We start from the raw sequence: 18,328 nt of genomic DNA on the forward strand, positions 1-18,328 counted from the left end.
ATCGTCTGTGCTTGTTTGACACTTCACAGAGGAAAATAAATGAAAACCCTACACTGAAGTCTGCTGAGAGGTAAGACAGCAGGCGGCCAAAACGACGTTAAGATTTAACAAATGGAAGTACAGGCTTTATATCACACTTCGACTATGCAGGCGCTGCCAAAGCGCCGGTGGTATGATACTACATGCTGTAATCTGGCATTCACACCTTTTCCCCTCATTCATTGATGGTGCATTTCTTCCCTGATAAAGGCGGTGTGCCGCGATGCGTTTAACATCAGTCACATCCAGAGCACGCGGCGCATATAGTCTTTCGTCTATCAGCTGGAAAGTGCTCTCGCCTCGGGTGTGGGATCTCCGCTCTATTATCCCGTAAAAATCTGATCCCATCTTCGCAGGAGCAGTATTAGTAAGTGGCCCTGCTGGACGTACCATTTATTTCCCATTCTCACACAACCCAAAGTTGGGACTTGAGACTTTCAGCTCCACTTTTTCGTGGACAGCGCTCACAATGATTTTGGAGATCGAGGCAGCCTCGAAATGCGTGTGGATTCCTCTTGGATACTACTCAGAAACAATGTTTAGATTTTGATTTTTTTTTTTTTTGAAAAGCCAGAATTGCTCAGGACACCCCCTTTCACGTATTGATAGACCCAACAAGATACGATTTTTGCCTTGGATATGGGTCACTTCTTATAAAAGGATTCTTCGTGGGCAGGAGAAAGGGGTAAGTACAGCTACCCAAGCTGCAAAAATGGGTCATCTCAGCAATCAAATATTTTAAAAAAACGTCGTTATATAAATTTACATAAGTCTTAAGGCGAAATCAAAATTGGGGTGCATGCACGCAAAAACATGGCTATTTCTTGCAACTTGCATATTTCAGCGCTGTGTAATTCTTCAATTAATTAATCGCTCATAATGTTATCACAGTTTTGAAAAGTAGATATCTGTATTGCTTATAACAAGGAGTGCAACGCCCAGTACTGTAGGTGCATTGATTGTTTTTATGCGTTAAGGCGCAGCGTTTTGTGTGGAGCTCTGTGCCTTGCTGCGCTGCAGAGGCGCCTGAAGTCTCCCAAAATATGATAAAAGAATGACTCAGTATCAAAACTAATGGAGCCACGGGATTTTAATGCAATTACAGTTACAGCTTTGAAAGCACACATTCGACCAAATCACGGACAATTCTTTTCTTCAACACAAGACAATCGAGTTTGACTCTGAATGCCAGTAACAGGATGCAAACAGCAGCTTCTTCATTCCCAAGCTCCCCCACATTTATCTCATCCCTGCCTCTCTCCGTGTCTCCCTGTCAGCCCCGAAACAAGTTGAGTCACGTAGGGAAGCACCCTGGCTGGGTGGTGTTTTGCGAGTGTGTGGTGGGGTGGGGAGTTGGAGTTGGGTGGCGGGCGGGGGGGAGGGGGGCAAACGGTGTGTGAACCATCGATTGTCAGTCACTGTGCTGTGCAGATGTGCAGCCTCCTGGCGGTGAAAGCCAAGCTGGAGACAGTGGTAGAACTGCTGATGTGAGACTGCTACTGTGGACCCCAGAGCAAACTTTAATGGGTTACTTAGGCATGCATGGTTGTTACTTCAAGGCCATTATTTTGTTGACAGGGGTGTATATTATGCTTAATTTGCATGTACACGGGTTGTCCGTGTGCATATAAAACAAGGCTGGAGGTAGTGGTCAGTGATCACAAGAAAAGCAAAGATACCTGACATGCAAGGAAACCATGGTATTAATACTGCTTCTATACTATTACTTGTTAATACTGCTTGGGCTTCTCCCTCAGGCCTTTTTGTGGGCCCGGAGATTAGCTTTGTGTTATCTTACTCTCATAGCTTCTATTCATGGTGGGGGGCTGGTATGATTGCAGCCAAATATGCCATTGTCTGCATTCCCTCTGAACTTACAGCCAAGAGGGGAAATGTTCCTTATATCAGTGGGTAATTATCTAAAGAGTCTGACTCAGCAATAGAGAGATTTTTAATTCAATCTCGTCCAGCCTCCGAGCTCCCATGAGATAGATTTTATGTCTTACGTTGGGTTATTCTTGTTGGCATGTTCTTCACAACTGCAGTGACTGATAGCCTACCTGGATCTAGCTACAAAGTGTACTTAAGCATCTCCCCCAGAGAGAGATTGAGAGGAATACTCTGTGTGTAGATTGTAGCTGGCTGAGAGGCGCAGGGCTTATTCAAACAGCCTTAGATTTACTTTTCCAAGCTTTGCCTGGCTTATCTTGTCCTTCGAGTTAGTTTAGCAAGTGCAGACTCAGCATAAGACCCCTGGTTTGCCTGCTGCTAAGTTCTCTTTAATATGTCATGGGCCAGAGTGTAAGCAAGATATTGTACACTGTAAAAAAATGACTGTGAAATTTACATAAAAACTATGTAAAATCCCTACAGAAAAGTATTGTAAACTCAAAAACATATATTTTTTGTTTAAAGTACAGTGAATTTTTGGAAACTATTAAACAGAATGTTTTTGTTATATTTACAACAACAATATGTGATTACAATCAAATTTATTTGTTAAAACTACAAATATTGGTAACAAAAACAGAGAAATACTGTAATACTCATAACAAAACAATTTAGTTAATTTCACATGCAAATATTGTAAAAACTATAGTTTTAGTCAGTTGTTTTAAAAAATACAAATATATGTAAGTCACTTTACAAGTTTATGCTGTAATTTTAACATGATTGATAAAATGATGCAAATTGACGTAGGCCTATTTAAAATGTTTTCACAAAAAAGTTTTATTGTGAACCTGAGAGGTTACCTATCTATTTAAATATAAAAAATATACAATTTTAATAACATTGCATTTATAATTTAGGCTATTTGTAGCATATTGTAGAGTGTGTGTATAAGACATTCAAATTATTGATATATGCAAAGTAACACTGTTCAGTCCTAATCCTTGTATGCTTTATGTTTCTTTTAGTCTTTATCATTATCATTTTCACAGGCTAAACAACCTAACAGTGCCACCTCTAACCACTTGTACTTTTACTCTCTCATTGTGCACTGAGTCCTCCTAATTTTGAAATTTAAAAGTGCGCAGCTGAAGTTCGTCTCTGATTGGATAATGACGTGAGGGCGGGAGAAGCGCGAACCATTAGCCGTTAGCGTCACTAAGGAGCCAGTGTGCAGTCTGCAGAGCAGAGAACGGAGCAGAAATCTTCGGACCACTTCATTTTAAAAGATTTTAGGACAAATCTACAAGTTTTTTGGAGGGTCTGTGGCTGTTCAATTGGAAGGTAAGCTTCATATTTAGGCTACTCTTTTTTCGAGACCAGACGAAAATGTGTGCTGAAAGCTAGCTAGCTAGCACCAGTCCATATTTAAGACCAGTAACGTTAGCTCAATGTGTGATAACTTAATTCAGCTGAAAAGCACAGGCAAACATTTGAAATCCTAAAAATGATCACCTGCGTCTTTTGTAAAAGCAAATTTGTTACATTAAGAGGCTATGTACTGCATTGCAGAGTACATAGGAATGAGCCTCATTGTCTTTTCAAATGTGCTGGCGCCAACTGTAGTCAAACATTTACCACTTACTCAGCTTTCAAGGGCCATTTTTATCGTGTGCACAATGCACCTGCACCGCAAGCTGCTCCTAAAGCTGTTGTTGCGGATTTAAAATGCGCAGTTTCATTATGTGCCCGCAATTTACACACGGTGAAAGAGCTAGTGTCTCACTTAAATGATCATTTTGGAGAGGGCAGGTCTGTGTCATGTCCAGTAAGTGGTTGTAAGCATGTGTTTACAAAAAAGTCATCATTTACTTCTCACATGTGTAGGAAGCATAAAGCATGCTCCCCTGATGGTATTGATGACATGTACAAGGAAACTCGCCTTCAGCCCCCAAATGTCATTGCCAGTACAGATGATTCAGAAAGCACACATGAAGCCATGCCAACAGCTAGTGCAGCCAGTGATATGCCAGAGAATGATAGTCAGTCTTATCTCAGAAACATGTGTCTCTTTTACCTTAAACTGCAAGGACAGCTGCTTATTCCTGCCTCTACTATACAGACTATTGTTGAGGAGATGCAAAATGTGCACGAGTTAGGTCAAGCCTACACAATAACTAAAGTAAGTTCTTTATTAAAAAATGATATGAGCCTATCAGATGAAGCAGTCACTAAAATATGTGACTGCATTAAAGAGTCAGATTTGTTCTCTGCCTGTCATCAGGGACAATTAAGAACAACATACACCAGAAATCAGACATTCACAAAAATGTTTAAGTACACGGAACCCCAAAAAGTGCTATTGGGAATGGATGAAAACATGACACAAAAATTTGCGTACTACATACCAGTGGCAGAAACTCTGAAGAGCTTTTTGCACTCCCAGTTATGGAGGAATGCACAGCCACAACAGTTTGGAGATCCTGATGTAGAGGTTTTTACGGATTTATATGATGGAAAAATTTTCAAATGTCACCAGTTCTTTAATGAAAACCCTGAAAGCCTCAAACTGATTTTGTATCAAGATTCATTTGAAATTGTGAATCCCCTGGGTTCTGCTAAAAAGACACACAAAGTTCTTGCAGTTTATCTTTCATTAGCAAATTTACCCATTCATTTGCGTTCAAATACTGATAATATGTTTTTAGTCTTGTTGTGTGTTGAGAATGACTTAAAGCGTTTTGGAATAGCCAAAGTTTTCTCAGAGTTGTTGGCAGATCTGAAATCCTTGGAGACAGATGGAATAAATGTAGATGGAAAAACAGTAAAAGGGGGTCTCTACTGCATTGCTGGGGATAACCTTGGTTCTCATTGCATAGGTGGGTTTACAGAGAACTTCAGCCGCTCTCAATATTTTTGCAGGTACTGTGACATCACGAGAAGTGAGTTTGAGGCTGATCCAAATGCCTGTGGTCCTCCACGCACCCCAGAGACGTATGACACAGCTGTTGCTGATCTCCAGGCTGAAAACATCCAAGACGTCAGAGGAATAAAGGTAAACTCTATCTTTAATACCCTTGAGTCTTTTCACGTATCCCAACCTGGTCTCCCGCCTTGTTTAGGTCATGACCTCTTTGAAGGAGTCTTGTCATATGATCTAGCACTGTACTTGAAGAACATTATAAAAATGAAAAAATGGTTCACATACTCACTCTTAAACAGGCGCATCAAACAGTTTAAGTACAAAGGATCTGAAGCACTCACAAAGCCATGTGCTGTCAAACCTGACGGAGCCAAGTTATCAGGGCAAGCCATTCAAAACTGGAACCTTCTGAGATTGCTACCAGTTTTGATTGGTGACAAAGTGCAAAATCATGAGGATGAAGTATGGCAGTTAGCTCTCCAGCTAAAAGACATTGTGGATCTTATTTGTGCTCAGAACATTTCCTTGTCCCAGATAGCATATCTTGACATTTTGATCCAAGAATATTTGGAGTTGAGAAAGATGATGTTTCCTGAAATTCAACTCAAACCCAAGCACCACTATTTGCGCCATTATTCAGCACTGTCGTTGAAATTTGGTCCATTGAGGAGATTATGGACGCTTAGGTTTGAAAGTAAACACAGTTATTTTAAAAGATGTGCCAGACACTTGAAAAACTTCAAAAATATTTGTCAAACATTGTCAGAGCGTCATCAGATGTATCAGGCATATCTTTTAGCTGGGCAAGAATGCAGTAAACTACTGCAAGTGAAGGACAGCTGTGCGTTTTATCCCAACCTCTACAGTGACGCTATTAAACATGCAGTCAGGGAGTTAGCCTTTTCAGAAAGCAATACCACAGTTGCCACAGATATTCAGTACAAGGGCACTGCATATAAAAAAGGACAGTTTCTTGTGTACAGAAATGATGAGTATATGGAGTTTGGTGAACTTCTACTCATCTTGATTCAAAATGACACATCTGTGTATGTTTTGATGGATATCCACAAAGGCATCTTCCTCTCAGAATACCATCTGTATTCTGTGACAAAGGACAGTCTTGGGTTACAATGTATCAACATTAATGACCTGCCTGATTTCTATCCTTTGGTATCATATATTCTTAATGGATTCCAAGTCATTCCACTAAAACACAGTATTGTGGCAAAATAAAGTCCAATTAAAGCTGTTAATTGGACTGTTAGTTTGACATTAATATAAGTGTTACCTGATGCATGTCCCTGTTCTGTTAAGTGTATGTACTGTATATTTTTTCTGTTCTGCATTTCTTCTTCAGTGTAAATATGAGTGACTCAGGGCGAACCTTCCTAGATGTCGCCATCATGGAAGCCCTACCAGAACTTCAAGTAGTAAACAAAAACATCCTGGAAGAGCACTTGCAGTCCATTGGAGTCGAGACGTATGATGATCTACGCTTCGTAACGGAGGCTGATTTGATGACAGTATTAAGACCTGTACAAGCCAGAAAGCTTCTTTCTGTTTGGAAACAGAAATGTAAGTAAAAACACCACAACACACAGCTATTCAACAGCAAAAGCAGACATGGACATTGTGTAATATTGTACAATGTGAATCATAATCTTATTTTTTTGTCATTTAAAGACCAAACTCCCGAGAACAGCTCACTATCATCTGTGGAAGCCTCACCTACCCAACTGCTGTCATCGCTCTCTGTTTCACCCCAAAGTTCATCGTCAACCTCCTCCAGCAGCCTAGGACTTGACACACAGTGGGAAGACAACTTTGAAATTCCATGGAGTAAATTTCCTGAGGAAGTGATGGATTCTTTGGAGAGGGGAAAAAGGCCAGGCCCAAAACTGAGGAGGCAAATGGTCCGGATTGTTGTGACTGAGATGATGGAAAAATGCCCCCATGTAGGTAAAAAGCATTCAACTGATGTTGCAAAGCAAATGGTGGCAAAATATCCCAATTCTCTGCAAGATGTAATAGAGGGCGATATTGTTGGAACAGGCTACCATTCCCTTGTAAAACAGCTGCAAAACAGAATCGAAAATGTGAGGCGCACTTCAACACCCAAAATAAGAAAAAGAAAACATCAGGCTGATGACTCAGACCACACAGATGAGATCCCATTAGAAGAGAGAGCAGCAATGCAGGACACTTACGGATGCATTAAATGGAATGTGAAATTTCTGCCCCGTGAAGAAACTCAAGAGAGCCAGCACCAAAAGAAGGAAAAACTCAAGGAGATGTTCCAACAATCTGATGCCAATCCAGAGGAGGTAAAATGTCTAATGAAGTCCACTTTTTACACACAGCGTCAACATGTCAACCAGGGAAAAAGTATCAAAAGCCTTCGAGAGGAGTGGCCATTTTGGTTTGACGAACTTGGCATGTCGGTCCACTTCAAGGAACTCACTGGGATTGACCTCAAAGAGACATTCACGCGAAATTTGGATTTGAAGGGAAAAAGGCTTCTCAACTACATGACCACAGTTTATGTCACCAAGAGTAATAAGTTCCTTCAGACTTATGCAAGGCTTCAGAGGATGCGGGGACAGCAGAGTGGCTGCTCAGATGATGTGAAAGAGATGGTCCTGCTTCTGCTCAGCTACTTTGATGAGAAGGAGGAGTCCATGTTCTTCCATGTAGAAGATACCTGTCTGGCAGAAGAGGTCCAACTGGAGCAAGTGCCTCTGACACCTGCTGTTATTGTCTGTGGTAAGTCTGTTTCATATCTCTTTTTTTTAATTGCACTGTTTATAGAATCTGTCATGTGAGTGCAGCGCTTATTAATATAACCTGTTAAATAATTTGTTCATAGGACAGTCCTGCTATTCCTCAACAAGGTACATGCTGAGTCTGGATCGGAACCTCATCAACACAAACATCTCCTCCTTCATTTCTGCATTGTGCCTCATGTTCGGGAGCTACTTCTGTTTCAACATCCATTATCCATCTGAGCTGGCTTCAACTCTGGAGTTTCTTCAAAGGTGAGTAAACATGGCATGGCATTTCTCAGACCTGTACTTTAATTAAGCCTAAAATGGCTAAGCTACACAAAAACTGCCTTAATAGTTCCTAGGGCCAAAAACTGCCCCATTGAAACCCATTAAAACCACTATTTTTGATCCCACGTTTATCTTGACAAAAACTAATGCATTCCTTTATGTTAAGATTTCGGTTTGGACCACAGGCTTTCAATTTGTAGTTTTTATATTTGTCCATCAGGTGGCACCACTTTTACCCATTCAAAGCATGCCGCAAAGTTTCACACTTTTTATTGTTTTCTGGAAGAAAAGTGTGTGTGCTATTGATGTCGGATAATGTTGTGTATGTGTACTCACTAAATGCATTTAATGGAAATTATTTAGTTTTTTTTGTATAAAAACAGCATTATGTAGAGTTATGTAAACATACTGGCATTGAAAGGGTTAAAAAGCTAAAAATATAATTAATATTTGATATGTATATTTCAGACTCTAAAAGAGTGACATGTTTAAAGTAGAAAAAAATATCAAAATATACTATTTTTATAGCAGTTCATGGGAACAAGCCACGTTTTGGCTTTAAAAACATCCACGAAGTAAATAAGTTAAGAACACATGAAGTTTTTTTTTTTAACTGATCAATTAAAATGCTTAATATGCTTTTATTCTACAGGTGTTTTTTCTCGATAAACCCAGAAAAAGGAACTAAGGTGGAGAATAAAAACTCGAAGCGTCGTCTCAATCTGAACCCTCGAGTCCTCACCCTGATCCAGGACCTCTCCGATCACGAGTGGCGTTAAGCCTAAATATGGACTCCTTCTGTGCACTCTGACTGTTTGTTTGAGAAGAGGTACTGTTACTTTTCGCTTTGTTCAATCCACAATGTGTATTATGGTAATTAAGGCACAACGTAATTTTTGTTATTTTGCAAAAATACCTTAACAAACGTGCATTCTTATTTTGAGGGGGTACGCCTCTCCACAGATCTGACCTGTAACTTGGCCTGTTGGCATCACGTGATTGTCTCCATGGAGATAGATAAGTTTTATGCCATACTGTGGAACATTCAGAATGTAAACAAAATTTTGATTGAATTGGGTTGTTGTTGTGTGCCTGACACTTAAACTTTGTTTGTTAAAGTTTGTTAAAAATGTCCAGATTTAAAGAGGCTAATCTTCTGGAGTATCTCAACTTGGATTCAGTCATAGTTCAAGAACCATTATATGTAGCTTCTTTGCATGTTGTATCTGTTGAAAAAAATGCATCCAGTTGTTTACAACTATTATTGCTGTTAAATAAATTTCCCAAAAGTGATATTTTTCTCTCGTCTTTTCTCAAGATGTATTTTTGCAGGTTTATACGTAAATTTTACATTATAACTTGATTATTAAAACATAAAAACACAGCATATTTTGAAGAGATTTTATATATAATATACAGAACCATTCCATTTAAAATGCAGAGTTTTACTGTTGTTCTACCGGTTTAAATTAGTTTTTGTTTGATATTTCCCTGTTAATTTTATCATTTATTGATGCACAATTAGCAGTTATTACATGTAAAAAATACAGGAAATGGTCTATTTATATACAACACCGTTATGTGAAATTAACAAAAAAAAAATTGTAGACTTAACAGTTTTTTAATGTGATTCAGCCGTGATTTCATTCACTGTAAATCAATTTACATATTTCGTCTGTAAAGTTGTCTACTGTGCTGCTGTATTTTTTACAGGAATTCTCTGGTAACCACAGCTGCCAGCGTTTTCCTGTAAAAACAACAGTTTTTTTTTTACAGTGTAACATTGCCTCATTCTGTGTTAAATAATACACGAGAACACACCAGCATCCTGCAGATTAGCCTACCCAGTGAATACAAATGCTTCTTTACATTTCATTTTGTTGGCAAAGGGTTCATATAATGAACACATCACATTCACTTGATGGAAACCATGATGATCAAAGTGATTGAAACCATTCCAAGGGGGGGGCTTGATCCTGTTCGCTGATCTGCAGAGAGACTCTCCACTATCCACATCTTTTACTGTAGCTGCAGCGTGGATCCAAGAGCAAGACTGCAATAAACAAACGTGTGCACTGTTTCCCAAAACAGACTCGTGGTTAAATTCCCGATAGACCTCCGTTGTTCCCTTTATAAAGGTTTGTGTTGGAAATGGTAGATGTGTGTGCGCAGTGTATAGAGCCCAGGTTCCAGCTTCTTTCTCCTCCCGGCAGACGCCATCTGCTCAGTGGGGAGGTTTTCCAAACAATTCCATAGTAAAGAAGGGGGGAATAAGAGACATGGCTACACTACAAACACAGCATGCTCACTCTTTTTTTCTATAAAATAAAAAGGAAAGCAATACAGGTCACTTAATCTGACAGAAAAAAGGAGTAAATACCTAAATAAATACATAACTGAATAAAAATCCCTGCACTAATTCACGCCCTCATGTTTCATTTGCACATGTATGCATGCACACACACACGCATATACACACATACAGTATATGTACAATGTCCCCTTTCATTGGAAATATCCATGAGTTGATCACATGTGGTTGGCTTTTTTTTTTTTTTTAGCTTTTAGTGGACTCTGTCCTAAGCTTCTGAGGTCAGATTTTTGTATTTTATATGTTTATGGTGTATAAATTTCATTCCCCAGATGACCCATGACCAAAGTCTGTGATCTCTGAGCAGATGGATATGTGATGTACTGTATAAATTACATCAATGGGAATCAATGACAACCATGCATCCTGTATTGCAACGTACCATTTACACTCACTGAGAGGATGTCCTATTCTTAGGTTGATGGATGGAAATTAAATGTTTGTCCTTGTAACATAATATCGCATATAAACAGACACTATTATTTTCTTGTTGATGTTATAGTATTTCACTTTCTTGCATTAGGCTGTAAATTTAGAAACAACGCAACAGGTAGAAATTAGACCTTCAAATAGCATTTTAATGTCAGCAATACATCTTTTGAAGTAAATTGCAACAAAATACTGCCTTCTGTTGACTAGTATGAATTTCATACATAACATGGATTTGTCTCTTATTATTTTCCTGACATATCATTAATTCTGAAATAGTGTGGAAAAACGATTGGATTTCAAATTATTAACAATGGGGAGAAACAACAACAAAAAGATCCATAAGAGTGATGTTGTGCATTTCCTGAGTCATCATACTCACAGATTCTTCCTAGGGCAGCGTTGTGTGAAATGGAGTGTGAAATGAGTGCACTTAACATCCCTGCAGTGGATTATACACATTATCTTACACTAGGGTTCGAGAGCATCTTGCCTCCTGCCTGTGAATCTGTCATCAAGTTACATAAATCTGTCATCAAGTTACATTCACCTTTACTCAAGTCCATTTAATGTTTCCTACATCCAACAGTCTATTTGTTTAATGAAACCACGCTTGGAGTTTCACATCTTTTAATAAGTATTTTCTTTAACTTACTCAAAGAGTCATACAGGGTTTGCATGATTGCATCATAAGTTATCCATCACCAAAAAGTACCTAAATGGACTTTCAAACTGTCTAAATTTTCTTTGCTTTATGTGTTTCCCCTTATTGCAAACTACGCTCATACAGAGCTGGTAAAATTGTTTGAAAACATAATTTCACACCACAGATATGCCTACAACATCAGTGGAAGGAATGCATGAAAGATACACACCTCTATTAAAGTGACAATTTCAACTAAAAGCAATCTATTACTGAAAAAAGCAACTATTGCTTATGCACCATGCATTTTGGACCATTTTGTTGTTTGTGATGTATTTTCTTATCCCTTTTTGGTAAGTGGCCAAACATAGAATACATAATGCATCAAGATTTTTGCAGTGCAGCTACAATGGAAAAAGGTTTTTCACCCCCCCCCCCCCCCTTTTAACCACTGATGACAATTGCTAGACTTGGACTTTTAAAAAAAAATAAAAATAAGAAAATGACTGATAAGAGGGGAAAAACCATATAGGAAAACCATGTGAGATTTTGTATCCCTTGGTGTAAAAGAGGAGCAGCTTTTACTATAGTTCTGCAGTGCTCAACAGCCATACAGGGAGCAATGGGCCTACATCATAGAACAGGAAGAGGTATCACTTTTTCTACTAAGAGTGGCCTCAACGGACCACAGTGCAGTGGGGGAAAAATACTGCATTTTCAGTAAAAGGGACAGCCAAGATCAGAGATATAGCCAAGTGTGCACACAGTTAGATAGCTACTTGTATTGAATAGCCCATGTTTGATAGAAATCAACAACCACGTGGTTCTTCTTGGGGTATTGTCTGGGAGACCACAACTGTAGTAAACCATTATCTGCAATAGAAGTAGATGAGACAGGCGGATGGAAAGTGGGCAGACAAAAAGGAAATAGCATAATCATAAAATGAATCATGGAATGCTTTGAACATAACACACTGTTGATATTTCACAATGTAGAGAACAAATTTCACCTTTAAACCTGCAGTTTTCTTGGGTACAAGAAAAGGAAACAAGCTATAAAAACAACACTGCCATATAATCACCTTTTAAGCTGATATGGCAAACTTATAATCCTACAGTTGCTCATTTGTCACATGCAGCAGATTCGGAGTTAACATTAGCATTCATTTGGAGTTGTGTTTTTGGCCACCTTGTGCATGAAAGTCCAATATTCACTCTGTTGTTTGCTCTGCTTTTAGTGTCCACCAACTTCTGACAGAAATATCAGGCTTTTCAGGTGCTAAATGCTACACCATGTTCACCAGCTAGTCACTAACTTTGTTTGTTTGGTGTTTGGCTGGTCGTGTACAGTAGTGATGTTACACTTGAAGCAGACTACACGACACAGTATCAACTTTTCAAAGCAAAAATATTATGGCAAGATGTTTCAATGCTTCACCACACCAAAAATCATGTGACTACCCAAAATGAGGCCTCATTACGTCACACTCGTATCGGAGAGGTGTCGCACTGGTTTTGGATACAGGGTGTGCATCTCAATCTGCCACATTTATTATTTAAAGGGGATCTATTATGCTCATTTCCAGCTATATATTTTTATTCTGGGACTCCACAAGAGTAGCTTTGCATGATTCAAAGTTTTAAAAAAAACTCCATATTTATCTTATACTGCCTCTTTATGCAGCCCCTCGGTTCAGCCTCTGTCTCTTAACAGGCAGTCTTAGCTCCTATCTCTTTAAGGCCCCTCATGTTAAGTTACTGTTGATGAAAACACAACATTTCCTGCTTTACTGAAAAGTGTTCCTCACCAAATTAGCAGAGCTTTATTAGCGGTGCTAAAAACCTGTTGACACAGCAATATATAGAGATTTTTGGAGCTATTTGTTTAGCAGATCAGTTAGAAATAATGCAGGGAGGAATAGTACAAGCAGAAACAGCCACAGTGATGATGATGTTTGATGAAGAGCTGCAGATGACCAGAACACCTCCAACAGGTAAACTACTTATTTTACTTTACTGTGCTGTGTAATGAAAAAACACTCAAAGCATGCCAGTTGGACTCCAGTCATGGCTTGGTGTGACTACCCCCAAAACAATGGAAAAAATGCCATAATGTTAGCGAAGCGGAGCAGTGAACTCAAATGCTATGTCTGGAGCAGATGACCATGTAAAGAAATCCGTCACAAATTGAGGTCAGCTCAGGCTGATTGTAGAAAAAAATGTAGGAATTTGAGTGTTCAGAGCAGTCTGAAACCAGTGTATTTTGCTCACAGGGATTACTTCTACATACGTTTACCTCATTCATTGACTCTTTGGCCATGTTTAATATGAACATCTGACATTGTAACATTATATATATGACTGAAAATAAAGAAAAGCATAATAGGTCCCCTTTAAAAACAGAGTAGTAGTTTTAAGTGATTAGTTTGAACAGTTAAGACTTTATTAAACAAAATAACAATAATGAAAGCAGCCAAACCACTTATATTCTGACCGATCATTTCATCATGGTCTCAGATTTAATTCAGCCATACAGATGCAATACCAATAGTTTCTCAGCAGATGTTGCCATTTTCACTGTATCAAATCCTTCCAAACAGTGAACTAGTTTCAGTCATAGACTGTACAATTGCTTCATATTGATTCAGTGCTTCAGAAAGCTTGGTTTCCCCCATCACTAGCATACAATGGATATAATGAAGCATTTTGAATGAAAACTGCCTGCTGTGCCAGAAAAAAAGGTATGAGAACGGTGAGAGTGAACCAAAACAGTAAAGTTACTGGCAGGAAAACCAAAACAAGGAGCTGAAAGATGCTAAAAAGCTGAGGGGAACTGCATAGTCTGGAGATAATTCTCTGTGGGTTCATCACTATGAGGAAAACCTTTCACATACAAGTAGTCATCTGATTGATTGTTATTATGAAAAATATGTATTATAACTGCTTTAACTGCTTTTTGTGTTCAAAGTTTAAGTTAGAGTGGAGGTAGAAGTTCATTAAACCAGTAGGTCTGGAAACAAATGAGCCACTCAACAAACATACATAAAACCAAGTAATTAAATAAATAAAATAAATTATATCACTGATATTACACCTTTCCCTACCTCCCATAACCCTCAGCTTACCTCAAACTCCCTCTAAACCACCACCCCTCCTCCTCTGCCTCCCACTGCCCCCCTTATGCATTAAAAATACATTAACATATAGACTTTGACAGTTCCAAGAGAATATATACATTAACAGGCAGCACCTGAATGTCAATTTCTTGACATGAAATTATGGCTGCCATGAAAGAGAGCTGCAGACTCTTCCGTTGAGCTCATTTCACCCGCCTTTTCCACCGAAAAAGTGACACTTACAATGATGCCAGAGATAAGAGCCTTGGCTGAGAATAAGAGCTATGACAGCGCCGATGTTACCAGTAACTGCTGCCTCCTATTTTACAAACCTCACCTGTGATTTCTTTTCCTGCTATTCACGGACAGTTGTGTAATGTTTGCTGATTTCAGTGCTTCTCCTGTACTGCACCTGCATAATGAAATAATAGGAAAAGAAGCTGCTGTCACGTATAGGAGCTATTCATATTTAGATGTACTGTATCTCTCCACTCCACAACCTTTACAACACAGCACCACCAAGGTGCTTTTAGTAATATAAAAAATATTCTTCAGCTCTTTCCACCTCTTAATGTGGGTGTAACCGGACAGAGGCTAGAGTCCACTGTGATCACGATGCACTGCACTCTACATATCCTATGAATATTTTTGCTCACTTTTCCTGAAACCTCTTATCAGATGAGCATCTTTAGAGGTAATTTATGCATTTTTTTTTCTTCAGTTTTTCAAAATGAAACCAGGAACTTATTTACTATGTTACACATATTGTATTACTATATTTACCATATAATATACTACATTTATTAACTTATTCAGAGTTTATGTTTATTATGTTTATTAAGTTTGTTATAGTTGGAGTTTTAGTGCTCTTGTCTCCCAGTCTATCAGTACAAAAAACATGATTATTGTGAATCCAAAATCATTTTGTGATATAACAATAGCATGATAACATTTAATAACTGTTGCCTTCCAGAGTAACAAGTACTTAGCATAACAAGTTAAAAAGTAACTTAAGAGCAGGCTGAAAAGCAGTATGTAACTGTTTTGTATTGCGCCTGCAAACATATCCAACAGTGATGTCATGGTGTACTGACACACCCTGGAGTCCGCGTCTGTGTCACCGCAGAAAGGTAAAAACAACAACAGCAAATACACGTTTTTTTAGCCACTTAGTTTTTAGTTTTTTAGTTTTTTAGTTTTTAGTGTTTCCAAGCTGGAAACACAACATGGACACCACCTTATTAAATTGATATGGTGAACATGTTAGCACACAGTGGCTTATTTATACATTGAGCAGACATGGAGCAACATAAGCATTTATTTGGAGTCATGTTTCTGCCCATCTAATGAGTGTAATTCCAATATTCACTCGCCTTTTTGCTCTGTTTTGTTCTCCACCAACTCCTGAGGGAAATATCCGGTGCCTTAGCTGCTGAATGCTCTGCTATGTTCACTAGCTAGTTGCTAACTTTATCTGTTTGCTGTTTGGTGCTGTTATCAACAGCTGCCTGTTGATGCTGGAAACAACACTGATTAGATTGCTGAGACTAAACCACAACCATAAAGTTGCAGGCTGAACAACTGAAACAATGTTGCTAAAAAGCTCTGTAGAGCTGGTGAGATTGCAGAGTCACTACAAACAACCCCTTTCACATACACAGTCATTTGATCTTTTATTAATATAAAAATATTGATTAGAGCAGCTTCAAGGACATTTTGTATACAAGTATGTAACATATAAAAGGAAAACCTGAATACATGAGTGGAGGAACAACAACAACAAACACATAACAAATACAGATGATCCCTATTACCTGTGACAAACAAGCTATCATCACCAACCTTGACATCTCAAACACAATATTAGATCATGCAGTGGTGAGGGAAAGGATAGCAACAAGGCCGTTGCCAGGATTTTTTTCTCTCCCGGTGCTAAGGGGGAGCTTGACCAATATGTGGGGGTGCTAAGAAAATAGAGTAACTTTATGAGGAAGTTCTCATTTTTTCAATAAAAGCAGGTATGGCACACAGCAAATTCGATATAAATGTAATTTTTAATTGAATTTGGCCAAAGAATATTCAACAAAATAGCACCAGACAGCACCCATGCATCCGCAATTAACAACACAATACAAGGGTTAGGGTGCGACAACAACAAGAACTGCATTTATTCCATATGTATAATTGGACAACTGTGCAATGGTAATAATGTTTCAGATGAAATGGCTATCACAACATCAGAAATAAAATTAATAATATCCAAAGTGCAGCCACAACGAGAAGTGCAATGTATTTAGTCTATGCCTGTTAACTGTGCACACATGGTGTAAAACGAGCTGGTTATCATCACAACCTTAGTGATTATGTTTCTATTGCAAAAATACTGAGTGGCCAACAATATGCATGCATCTTCTTGTTCCACGCACACACATCAGACAACACCCCCCTCACTCTCCCTACACAGACACACACAAGCACACAGCCAGGGATACATACACATCTCTGTATTTAAAAAAAAAAAAAAAAAAACTAAAATGCTTGAGGGGGCTCAACTGGGGCTACACGGATTTGTGAAGTAGGAGGCAAGCTCTCCAGGCCTAAAACATAAGTAATCACACTAGCTAGCTTTCTACAGGTACTGATGCGGGGGGCACTTAAGCATCAACCAGAAAATTGGTGAACCTCCAGAAACCAGGGAAATACTCCATGACACTGTCTTCACCCATGTTTTCCATCACACTGAAGCGAAAACAATGAACTGGTTGATCAACCACCACAGCCTACAAGGGGGATGCGTGAATCTTATATCCACTGAAATATGGCTGTAATCACCAACCACATGCACCACTTACCTTAAATCCCAATATCTTAGAAGATAACGAATGGGTTTGCAACCAAACAAATGATGGACAAAACAAATGAAACCTTTCATGTGTCATAATCTTGTGAATCAGAGATTATTGATGAAAATGATATGAATCATGCTTTTGGCCTTTACGGTCAGCAGATCTACCCAAGTGAAAAAAGTGGAGCAAAGTGTTAGACCTGTATCTCCACTATTGTCATCAAAAGATCAAGTGATGCAATATCCGTTCCCTCCAGTAGGCTTTCAGAGACCTGGAGAATCTTTGCGCCCCAACACCTTACAAAGACATTTTATGTTAGTCTTTCTTTAATTTGTCAGCCAGTGTATTTCAAAATGTACCACCAGATTAGCCTATTGTCACAAATCCATATGGTTTAAATGCTTCTCTTGTACTCTAAAATGTTGCCTTTGTTCTAGTTATTGCAGTCATGGGCACAATAGGATCCATTCTAGTGGGAATCACGTCCCCAAAGATTGGTGTCCAAGGGGCCCAGTGCACACACCGATGTCAGGATGTGAGTGCAATGAAATATGTCCAAAACGTCTTCCTGGATGATGGGCACAAATCTGAGTTATACAGTGTATTCCACTTTTTGAACTCGACTTGAAACTATCCATTTGACACATTTGCTTATTGATTGGATTTCAGGTCAGGTAGTTAAAGTAATTTATAATGAAGCCTTGCAGATGCAGTACTCATAGCAGTCCTGCCGCTCTGTTGCTTCACTCCCACTTGGGACTGCACGAAAAAATCTGCAGTTCTAATGACAGTAGATGCAGGGTTTAGATTAGTTTCAGCAACGACTCCCTCTGTAGCAGACGAGATTTCTATGCAGCCATCACTTATCAACACAGGTGTTGATAAAGGGGCTGCAATTATTGGATTAGACATCAGCATTACAAATGGATGCCTGGGCCATTACCTGGGGACAGCTCCAGTTCTCACAGTCACACTCCGCCGACTGGGAGGAAGGTGTTTGATTCAAAAAAATGGCTCT

The 18,328-nt window shown here is 38.9% G+C and overlaps 2 protein-coding genes across 3 annotated transcripts in view; both read left to right on the forward strand.

Moving 5' to 3' along the window:
* Positions 1-330: 330 nt before the first annotated feature.
* LOC122981034 (metabotropic glutamate receptor 4-like) overlaps positions 331-18,328 on the forward strand; it is a 174,039-nt gene continuing 156,041 nt past the window's right edge. For both annotated transcript variants that reach the window (XM_044349524.1, XM_044349525.1), the window contains exon 1: positions 331-724. The gene's annotated coding sequence lies outside the window, so the exon portion shown is untranslated. The remainder of the gene's footprint in view (positions 725-18,328) is intronic.
* Positions 2,638-9,198, forward strand: LOC122981035. The gene is made up of 6 exons (XM_044349527.1): positions 2,638-3,273; positions 4,852-4,984; positions 6,210-6,427; positions 6,536-7,615; positions 7,719-7,887; positions 8,558-9,198. Exons 3-6 carry the CDS (start codon positions 6,217-6,219, stop codon positions 8,682-8,684), a joined length of 1,587 nt encoding a protein of 528 aa, XP_044205462.1. The 5' UTR covers positions 2,638-3,273; positions 4,852-4,984; positions 6,210-6,216; the 3' UTR covers positions 8,685-9,198.

The sequence above is a fragment of the Thunnus albacares genome, chromosome 4, assembly GCF_914725855.1.
Source record: "Thunnus albacares chromosome 4, fThuAlb1.1, whole genome shotgun sequence".
Lineage (NCBI taxonomy): Eukaryota > Metazoa > Chordata > Actinopteri > Scombriformes > Scombridae > Thunnus > Thunnus albacares.

What these genes read in the sequence shown, in the direction of transcription:
- LOC122981035 (XM_044349527.1), top strand. Translation starts at nt 6,217, where the DNA reads ATGAGTGACTCAGGGCGAACCTTCCTAGATGTCGCCATCATGGAAGCC. An exon ending in ACCTGCTGTTATTGTCTGTG is followed by an intron (nt 7,616 to 7,718) that starts GTAAGTCTGTTT and finishes ATTTGTTCATAG; the next exon opens with GACAGTCCTGCTATTCCTCA. An exon ending in ACTCTGGAGTTTCTTCAAAG is followed by an intron (nt 7,888 to 8,557) that starts GTGAGTAAACAT and finishes TTTATTCTACAG; the next exon opens with GTGTTTTTTCTCGATAAACC.